Raw genomic sequence first — 10,768 nt, 5'->3', positions numbered from 1 at the left:
GGTCCTAAACTGAAATAACAGAAAAATGAGTGTTGAGTACAAAGGGTTAATTCAATGTGTCCCAAGTAGGGCTCCCTGCGTCCTGTGGTTTGAGACTTTGGGAAGATTTTCATGCAGTCAGGAATAGAGGGTATCTTTTCGGGCCCTTGCTTGCGCTGATCAAAGGCATTCCCTCAGGGGCTGTAAAATAACGACCGTGGTGAGTTTTACGAATTGCCACCACCATTTTATCTGCTATGAAGAAGATCCTTCTGATGGGGCTGGCTGGAAAGCTAGGGAAGATCAACAGATCTGGGCCATGCTCTTCTCCAGTTTAGGACTCAAAATGGTGAAACGAGAGATTCTACGTCCAGTTCCACCTGGAAACACAAATGCATAACTCTAAATCTACAAAGCTCAAAATGTGAAATTAAAAGAGCCTGTCACAAATCCAATTATGGAATCAGGGGATTTTATTCAACTAAAAGCCTAAAATGAAGACATTCTGTAAGTTCTGGAGTCTGTAAATCTGATTCAGTTTGAAGGGTTTAATAGTCTAGAACTATGTACAGTTAAAACATCTTAGAACCTCAAATGTACTTGCTGGATCTTTCCTTAACTTTGGTGGAAATCTACTGGAAGTTTTGATCTGACCAGGGTGCTGCTTTAGTATACTAGTGCTTTATTTTTTCTAGTGGTGTTGGGTTCTAATGGGGGAGGGAAAGAGACCTATCCAGATACCTATCTGGAGGGTGACCCCCCCACCAAAACCCCCACCCCTTGATCCCCTGAGGTGGGGAATAGATTACCCAAAGTAATGCCTGGAGAAGGAATGGTGGACATTTGACTCTTGTGACATGGCTAAGCCAGTCACAGTAACAGCTTTCCCCCTCAGTGGTCTTCAAATTAGCCAGATCATCTGGTCAAGCAGACAGTAGGGGGAGGTTATGGCATCAGATAGGTCTGTGTTGTTGGCCAGCTGATCCTTGAGCTGGCCTCTGGTAAGTTTCAAACTGTTCCAGTTGCTTCAGACCACACAGAAATTATATCACATCCACAGACCTTCCCTTGCAATGCTGCAGCCGAAGTAATAGGAGAAGATACTGAGAATGACTTGGATCACTGAACATGGCTTTTAAGACACCAATAAAGCAGGATTTTCATGTTCCAAAAGAGTTAAAAGTCTGTGACCGACATTTATTTTCTCTTATTTTCTCTTTTCTCTCTGAGAATAGAATAATTGTTAATGTTCACCTGGCCTCAATATTCTTGATGTTTTTTTCAGAGTGAAGACTCAGATGATGATGAACCTTGTGCCATTAGTGGTCGCTGGACCTTCCAGAGGGATAGCAAGCGGTGGTCTCGGCTGGATCAGCTGGACCTGGACGTCTTCTCTCCTCCAGCAGGGGATGTCATGTCTGCCCCAGCCTTCCTTGCCTCCCAGGATAAGCATCTGCCTGGAGGCCCCCTGTTGCGGGAGGGTGTTAGCGCTAGTGCTGAGAGTGTGCTAACTGATCTTAGCGAGCAGCCAGAGGTGGGATCCTTGCACAGTGCTGGAAGTGGTGGCCGTGGACCCTTGCGTAGCACTACAGTCCCGTCCAGCCCTGTTACCCCCATTTCTAATGTTGCTACAGCCTCCACTACCCGTGCTAGCTCAGTTGCTAGCATCTGCTCTTCAGGGACTTCTGGAGCTAATGAGGACTCTCTTTCTGAAGGCCTTCCCTCTCCACTGGAACATGGAAGCTTTCAATTTGAGGCCAAAACCATCTCAGGGAGTAGTGGAGGCAGTAAAAGCACACGTTCAAGGGCAAGGAGCTTCCTAAAGCGTATGGAGAGCCTGCGACTGCGCAGTGGCAGCACAACTTCAAAACGTAAGAAGAAGGGTACAGCTGGCCAGGGAAGGCTGGAGATCAGTGGGCCAGTGTTGAAAGAAGGATTCGACGAGGACAAGTTACGTCGGTTAAACTGTGTTGATATTTCCACTGTAGACCGCAATGGGAACCGGAACCGCAGCATCTCCTACTCCACCCAGACGAGCAGCGGAAGCACGGGAAGCAGCCAATCAGAGACCAGCAGTGGCAGTGCTGTGAGTACTCCCAGTCCAGTTACAAGGGCACGGAGCCACAGCACAGCAGCTGGCTCGACCAAGCGGGCTGGGATGTACCTGGAAGGGTTTGACCCCTTTAGCCTAGTTTTGGTGCAGAAGAATGAGAACCTGGACAACCAGAATCGAGGAAGAAGCATGGAACCTAACATGATTGCTGAGAAGAACCAAAGAAACTACAAAAGGTTGGAAGAGAGGCAGGCTGAAGACGAAAGAACAGAAGACAAAAGTGGGATGATTTACTTTTTCTTGCCTGAAGGTCACAAGCCCGGCACCTTCCCCAAAGCACTTGCCGATGGTGGACCTTGCCATCGGGTTACCAATGCAAACCGCAGAGTGCCCCGTCGAGGCTCCTCCACCTCATTAGACAGTCGGTTGAGTTTCTACGACAACGTGCCCTTCCCTGAAATGGCAGATGAAGAGGAGGAGGATGAACCAGAAGGAGAAGAAGAGCCAAAGATGGAAGAGGTGCTTGAACAAGTTAGTGACTTGCAGCGATTGGTCAGTGCTTGGTCAGAATCAGGGCCAGGGGATGAAGAAGAGGAGGAAGAAGAGGAAGGGGACTCTGATTCAGCTCTGGATTCTGCTTCCCCTTGTCCGTCATCCCCGTTGCAAAACCATTTGGAGGAGGCAGAGAACGGAAGTGACCAGGACAATCCACTAGGTGAACAGGATGACTCGCTCAGCGCCAGAGAGAGACGAGATTCCGGTGTGGATGCATCACTCACTCATACCAACAGGTTAGATGCTAACACATCTTAATACAAGTTGTTGCTTCTGTGAAGATGTACATCAACAAATTTAAAGTAGAAGAGAAAGAGTTTATGGATAAACATAGCTGACAAAAGCATAAAATCTCAAAAATCTCAGCTACAGATTTATGACATGTGCAAATTGTTGGTGCTGTGCATCAAGCAAACCCTGATTGGTTGATCAGTATAGCTTTGGATTCAGGACTCAGAACGAAACAAAGTGCGTGTAGGCAAAAGTATCTCAGGAAAACAAAGTTGGTTGAGGACCAGTTTGCTCAGGAGGTTTATCATTCTAAGCATTTACATGGACCCTCTTAGAAATTCTTGGAGGAAGATTGTCAGAGCCAATAGTGCCTATACAAAGCCTTACCTCCAGAAACAGGTAGTAAACTGACTGTTCATTACTACTTTATTAAGCAACAAATAATGTTTAATAAAGGTAAAATTACAGACACCTGCAATATCGTGCAAAAGATGTATGATGCACACTGGAAAGACAGGGTTTAACCCTCTACTTCACGCAAAAAAAAATATTCGATTCACTTTTTTTGCATAAAGTGGACCTGATTATTATTAGTATCAAAAACATTTTTTAAAATAATAACGTGTGCAGGGGTCTTTCTGGTGTATGCTGCCTTGAGGCAACATTGTGCAACAATGAGAAGAAATGATACAGACGCTTGTGACTGGCTGAATCCATTCCACTGTAACACAATGTTGCTTCTAGGCAACATATTTCTGCAAATTCTCATAACACAAGAATTAAATTGAATGTTAAGAAATTGATTTAAAAGTGTCCATACTATGAGAGATACTATGCTTTTTAATGATATACTCAAATCATTCCCTTTATTATTATGTTAATCTCATCATTGTCATTAAACATGTACAATGTATGTTGCCTTGAGTCAACATCGTGCAATAGAGGGCTATTTCACATTAGTTATTGCATATTACAGTAATAAAGTACAGCCAGCTAACTGCAAGCTACTGGCATGTTAAGGTTTAAGAAGTGCATTACGAGGTAATTATAATGTCCCCCTATAATGCATGTCACTTTACCACTCTGTCTCTGCTACTTTTCCCGGTTTATTGTTTGTCCTTCATCATATTCTGGTTCAGTAGTTGCAACTTGTTTCCCATGCAAACGTCAATATAACAAGCGTGTTAGCATCTGTGCATGATTTCCGCATGTCGGGAGATATGCAGAGGTAGAATTCCTGTCTTCTTTTGTAGTTGCCCTTTTCGTCTGTTTGCCACAATACGACTGAGGATTATGTAGGATTAGGCTGTCGAAATGAAAATAAAGGAGTAGCGAGGGATAGAAATGGGTAAAACAGGAAGAAGGGAGAGTAAGAAAGTGCATGTTAGCACAACTCTCCTTACATAACCAAGACTTTGAATGTAGCACTCTTGTCTCTTTGGGTCACGGCATCCCAGGGGAATCAGCAGGGATTCCATAAACCCTCCCAATGCACACACACCCTCTATAATGGGATCTTAATTAATCCAACTTGTCTGAAGAGGGTGTGTGTGTGTGTGTGTGTGTGTGTGTGTGTGTGTGGGTGTGTGTGTGTGTGCATGTATCATTTGGTTTAATGGGTGTCCACATTGCTGAGTCCATGCATGCTTCGCTTTTGTACCATTGATAATACAAGGTGTTCACCTGGGTGTGTAGGAATCTGTTTAAATTTGTTTATGGCTGTATGTCAGTAAATGAACTTGTGTAATCTTTGCATGACTTGATGCAATTTGTGATATACACAGTAAAAGAGTTGAGATATTCCCGTTTTTAACCCTTATAAGAGTTATTATTGTTAGGGAAGCTCCAGTCTTGAAATTTAGCTGGTGCATTTTTACCAAAATTCCAAAATGTGCCTAGACAAAAACCCCTACATGCAACAATTTGCAGTTTCGGTTTTTGTCCAGGTGCATTTTTGAATTTTGGTAGAAATGCACCAGTCATGTATTTTTACTGGCGCATTTTCACCGAAATTCAAAAATGCACCTGGACAAAAAGCGAAACTGAAAACTGTTGTATATAGTAAACTTAAAAACTTAAAGGTAATAAGGAAAATTGATAAAATCAGATTTTTATAGGACAGGATTGAGCTGACAATAGAGAAATACAGTATACATTGTGTTACAGACCGTATTATGAAATCCATTGTCACTGAAAATCAGGTACAGTTGCTGTTTATTAAATGTAAACGTACCCTCAAAAGTTTGGGTTTTTGAGGTGGTTTTAAGGCCCAAATATGTATCTTTAGTTTTTTTTCCCAGATAAATTTACATATTTGTTCCATTTTAAATGTTTTTAAAATAGAAAAGTAAAAAAAAAAAATCCTGGAGACAAGATAGGCTGTGTGGAGTCAATACAAGCTTAAACAAATGTAATTACAATGGACTCTTGTACAATTATGTTATGTAGGTTTTCCTCAGTGTTGATCTGCTGCTGCTCAAACTGTTTGAACATGTCTGCACTGACCGGCAAAGAAAAAAGACGATTGTAGTCACCGTTTCATATTTTCATGATCATTCAGTAGATATGCTGTGTTAGATTTCCATGACATTCAATGACATTGTCTCATTTAATCTTTTTTTTTTTTCGTGCAAATTTTTGGCCTATTTTTTATTAGAAAACAGAAAGTACCACTTTTGACCACTTTTTGACCAACATTTTGGTGCAATTCCCATTTTGATTTCTTCCCAGCCAAACTGGTCAGTAGTGGATTTTATTATTTTTTAGCAATATTTTAACCTGATATGTGTAATTAACATTTTTGGGCCTTTAAATTTGGATTTAAACGAGATTTGTTTCTAGCATGTCAGATTTTTTCAGGCTTGAATGCTGAATGTAGCAAGCCAGACTGCTGGTTCACATCTATTCCAGTTCCTCTCCATTATAGTTCACTCTTCCCTGAACTGAGTGCATATTTCAGCCAGAGTTCCTGTGTGTCTATTTCTGCATTTCACCTGCTGCTCCAGATTGAGAATTGGGATTGAGGTCTGGTGGTTTTGTTGCTGTCCCAGTGTTCCATCACGTCAAACCAGACACCTCATCCTGGAATGGGGGAATGACAACATTGTGTTCCACTCAGACATGAAGCAGAAAGTTAGTTTAAGACAGGGCCGAAATGGAAAGGAGCTCAAGGAAATCTGATGCTTAACCAAGACTTGGGGAAGAAACATACGTCCAAGTTTGACTTTGCGTTTTCTCCATTTTGATGGGGAAAATTTAATCAAGAATGTGTCAAAAACGTAAAGGGTTTATTTTTCTTTCCATTAAACAAGACAATAACTTTTCGTCACTTCAGCGCAATTTGTCTTGCCTGTCTCAATGAGCTACAAACAACAGTTGAACAAGATGTAAGAACAAGCATTTGAAGGTGTGGGGAACCTAGGAGGGCTAACTGTATCTGTTGACGTGTGGTTTGTAGGTGTCAGAAGCTGCGCTGGCCCAGTTTCCAGAGTTCCCATAGGACGAGTGTGACATCGTCTCTGCTGCAGGTGGGCTGCCAGTCTGTCCTGCAAATGAACCTGCTGCAGAAATTCAGCCTGCTGACGCTTACGGCACTGCTGGAGAAACATACGCCCACCAACAAACACGGCTTCAGCTGGTGAGTCTGGCACAAACACACCCACCAACAAACACAACTTCTGTTGAGTTCCAGCACTGTTCAGTGATAGTTCCAGGGCATCTTCTCAAACTGTCTCTAATGCAACATCATCAGACAGCTCAACACGCTTGGAGTAGAACACTAACTGCCAGTACTGTTACATTCGCTAACAGACGCCTACAATGGCTTGCATCACACTGAGTGATGGGGGAAGACCACCCTGCCCACCGAGAGATAGCAAGGTCAGTTATGATCTTTCACACTCCTGGCCATGGATGGCATCACCAGGGATTGAACTGGAGACTGCAAAGTTGACCAAAAATGATCCAGTCAAGAGGCTCTGTGGTCAGAAACAGACCATTGTTGAAGGGCATGTGTAAGACTCCAGTCCTTGCAGGCCCCAGCTCTGCAGACTTCAGTGCCTCATTAAAGGCACCTGATTCTCATCAACTAATTAGCAAGGCTTTCATGAATGTAATTCAGAGCATTAGATGAGGGAATTAGATGTCCAAACCTGGTCCTTCAGATCCAACACACCTGCCTCTTATATTACAATGTTCATAAATGCCTTGGTTACCTGGATCAGGTGTGCTAGTGCGGGTTGGAGTGTGGGTTGGAGCTAAACTCTGCAGGGTGGTAGGTCTCTAGGACCAGGCTTGGGAACCACTGGGGCAGGATGGCTAACACAAACTGTACATGAACAAATCGGTGTATCTTCACACAGTAGATCAGGGTTCGATTCCCACCCTGGGCAACCAGGCTACACCAATAAGAGTCCTTGGACAAGACTTACCCTATATTCGCCTGTTTCTGAAGCATGATTTCAACTGTAAGTCGCTTTAGATACGAGCGTCGGCAAAATGTCAAGAATGTAAATGCAAACAGATGGGCTACAGTCTCTACCCAAAGTAGAGTTACAAGGGAGGGGTTTCTGACAAAATGGCCAAGAAATGTATACTAAGCCCAACAAGCGACCACAAAAATGAGCAGTATGCTCAGATCCACATTGTGAAAGGCAATCAGCTTAGTATTTTGAAAACTTTCTTGTGGTTCCATGAAAGAACTGTACATCCTTGTGGTGGCAAAGCTCCACATATTAATGAGTTCAGTTGCGAAACCATCACACAGCATACTGGGCAGAGGGCTAATGCCGGTTTAGCAAACACCAGCAACAAATCTAACAGTCTGAGAGACAAACAGCCGGCGTGCGGAAGTTCAAGGCTGTGTGTGCGAGTTCGGATCCATTGTCTAATCTCTTTCTGTTTATCCTCTTTCTGAGGAAGGTGGAAACAGATTTCAGCTGCCCTCAGCCTCTAGAAGTTTCCTTTACGCACAGACATAGGCACGAACAAGTTTGTTTTTATTCGATGTGAGAACATATGCATGCCCGGAATGTGTTATAGATTGTGAAGTCCAACTGCCGATTGAGCTTGATTGATTGAGACCCTTATTCGTCCCACAACAGGGAAATTTCACCTCCGTAATCTAACCTATCCGTGCAGTGAAACGCCATATACACGCTAGTGAACACACACACACTCTAGGGGGCAGTGAACACACTTGCCTGGGGTGGTGGGCATCCCAATCTGCAGTGCCCAGGGAGCAGTTGGGGGTTAGGTGCCTTGCTCAAGCGCATCTCAGTCACAGACTGTCGGCTCAGGGGATCGAACCAGCGACCTCTATTATATGCATTTATAATATGTCCCACATGTATTTTATATATATATATATATATATATATATATATATATATAAATGAATGTGCTGGTTTCTCTGATATGGATTTAACCTGGTCTTGGACTAAATTTCGGTGTCAATGGACAATTACCAATTAAAAATTCTTTTTAGTCTAGGCTCATGCTTAGTATGGGTCTGGGAAACTGGCCTTAGGCTCCACCTGGTAATCTGGCCCTATATGTTATCACATATGCTCCATATGTATTATATATATGTAAGTAATTTATATACCAGTTTCTAAGACATGGATTAAGCCTATTCTTGGACTAAACTTTTGTGTCGTAGTGAATTACCATTGGAATTTCTTTTTAGTCTAGGCTCAAGCTTAGTCTGGGTCTAGGAAACTGGCTTTAAATGTAATATTAATATATTCTATATGCATTATACATACATAAGCCTCTACATGTAGTATCAATGTGTGCCTTTTGTAAAAATTCTGCTGGTTTGGTAAAACTGTTTTTCTTAGTCTTCCAGTGAGAACATTTGTGTCCTTAAAATTTATTATAAACCACATACTAGCACTATCACTCACACAATCCATTATGTGCCTAGATATTTGGCTGAGACTGCATTTTTTTCATAGCCTTTAATAGGAAAAATGAGTTAAGCATATTGGATATGATTGAGTTATTCAGCAGATTTTGGGCATCATGTCCTGTATTCATGTTCATATGACGTCACTCGTTTATTAGAAGACTGTAATTCAGGTCCAGTGCAGAAAACTCTGTGTGTGGCTCCACTTGTATAACAGTTAAAGCATGTCACGGGCCTATATGCATGACAGAAAGTCTGTAGGGTCAAATGTAATTCATTCAGTGTGTTATTTAACCAATCCTGTATGTGTGGTGTGTCTTAATGTGTCATTTTTCCTGGACGTCGGACTATTTTTGGTGTTTGTTTCTCACTTGGGTTACCATAGCAATGGCCTAGCAACACGTTAGCAACAACTTCTGGTATGACATAGCAATGGCTCTGCAACATGTTAGCAACCACCTGGGATAACATAGCAATTGCCTAGCAACACATTAGTAATCACCTGGAATACCATAGCAATGGCATAGACATCTTAGGAACCACCTGGAATTCCATAGCAATGGCCTAGCAACATCTTAGCAACCGCCTGGAATACCATAACAGTGGCCTAGAACATCTTACCAACCACCTGGAATACCATAGCAATGGCATAGAACATCTTAGGAACCACCTAGAATACCATAGCAATGGCCTAGCAACATCTTAGCAACCACTTGGAATACCATAGCAATGGTCTAGAGCATCTTACCAACCACCTGGAATACCATAGCAATGACATAGAACATCTTAGGAACCACCTGGAATACCATAGCAATGGCCTAGCAACATCTTAGCAACCACCTGGAATACCATAGCAATGGTCTAGAGCATCTTAGCAACCACCTGGAATACCATAGCAGCACCATAGCAACTACCTGGCCTTTGTCAAGCTTTAAGTTTGTTCACAAATATTTTTCCCTTTTTCTTGTTCCATTTTTCAGTTTAAGGAATGTTAGGTTATGAACTATTATGCTCCTTTCAAGTGAATGTATTATACTCTTAAAACTCATTTAAGGTACCCAGTTGGACTTTAAGACCACCGTTGTACCTTTTACATTGTTTGTATCTTGGTAAACAAAAAAATGTCCCTATACAGTATCTTTTTTCGGACGTTGTAGAATGTGTGTATTACACATGGTCTAGTTTTTAACCAGGCCCGTTTGTGTGCTTGTGTTTTTCAGGGCCGTGCCGAAGTTTATGAAGCGGACAAAGGTGCGGGACTTCAAGGACCGGAGTGTGTTTGGGGTCCCACTGCAGGTGAACGTTCAGAGGAGTGGTCAGCCCCTCCCACAGGGCATCCAGCAGGCCATGCGCTACCTCCACAACCACTGCCTGGACCAGGTGCGTGGACACACGAACACACACACACACCATGGCTGCACAATATATTGCTTGTTAATCAGTAGAAGGGGATTCCACCAGCGAGTAACACACAGTCCTTCTTCGGCGAGTTTGCGCGAGCAGGACAGATCACAGTGTGGAAAGAACAGTTCATAAATTGCGTAATGCTCATATTTTTAGCTGTTTTGTTTAGTTTACAATGCAGGGTTATGTAAGTCCACAGACGGAGTTCTCACTGAGCGGTTCAAGTCTTTCTTTCCTGTGTTTGGATTTTCTTAATCCCACAGACCGATCCATCAGCTGGCTGTCAACACTGAGAGAAAGAAAGAACACCGGCCCATTTTTAGCGCCTGAGCTCTTCAGTTCGGCTTGTACATTTGAATATTACTTTAGTGCAAAGTGCAGCTTCCAAAAAGTTCCATTTTCAGTGAACATAAAATCAACCAGGAGGTGATTTAAGTGAAAGTCTTTCAAGTTTATATGCAAAAAAAGTTGCTTTACCTGGGAAGAAAACATGCATTATTAACTTTTAATGTCCGGTTGTATGCAAAAGTTTGGGTGCCTCTGGTCAAAGGATACAAGTTAACAGCACTGGTTCTCAAAACGGGTCCTGGAGGACCCCATTCCCTGCACGTTCTTGGGTTTTCCGGCTAAAACAAACC

The 10,768-nt window shown here is 42.7% G+C and overlaps 1 protein-coding gene across 3 annotated transcripts in view; it reads left to right on the top strand.

Annotated features, from left to right (window-relative positions):
- The window catches only part of dlc1 (DLC1 Rho GTPase activating protein), a 178,613-nt gene that overhangs the window by 155,440 nt on the left and 12,405 nt on the right, over positions 1–10,768 (top strand). For all 3 annotated transcript variants that reach the window (XM_017720802.2, XM_017720803.2, XM_017720804.2), the window contains 3 exons: positions 1,265–2,823; positions 6,276–6,455; positions 9,947–10,106. In XM_017720802.2, the coding sequence (XP_017576291.1) occupies positions 1,265–2,823; positions 6,276–6,455; positions 9,947–10,106 (1,899 nt within the window). The remainder of the gene's footprint in view (positions 1–1,264; positions 2,824–6,275; positions 6,456–9,946; positions 10,107–10,768) is intronic.

Source organism: Pygocentrus nattereri, chromosome 22 (genome assembly GCF_015220715.1).
Source record: "Pygocentrus nattereri isolate fPygNat1 chromosome 22, fPygNat1.pri, whole genome shotgun sequence".
Lineage (NCBI taxonomy): Eukaryota > Metazoa > Chordata > Actinopteri > Characiformes > Serrasalmidae > Pygocentrus > Pygocentrus nattereri.
The sequence above is the reverse complement of the archived record's forward strand: the minus strand, read 5'-3'. Positions and strand labels throughout refer to the sequence as shown.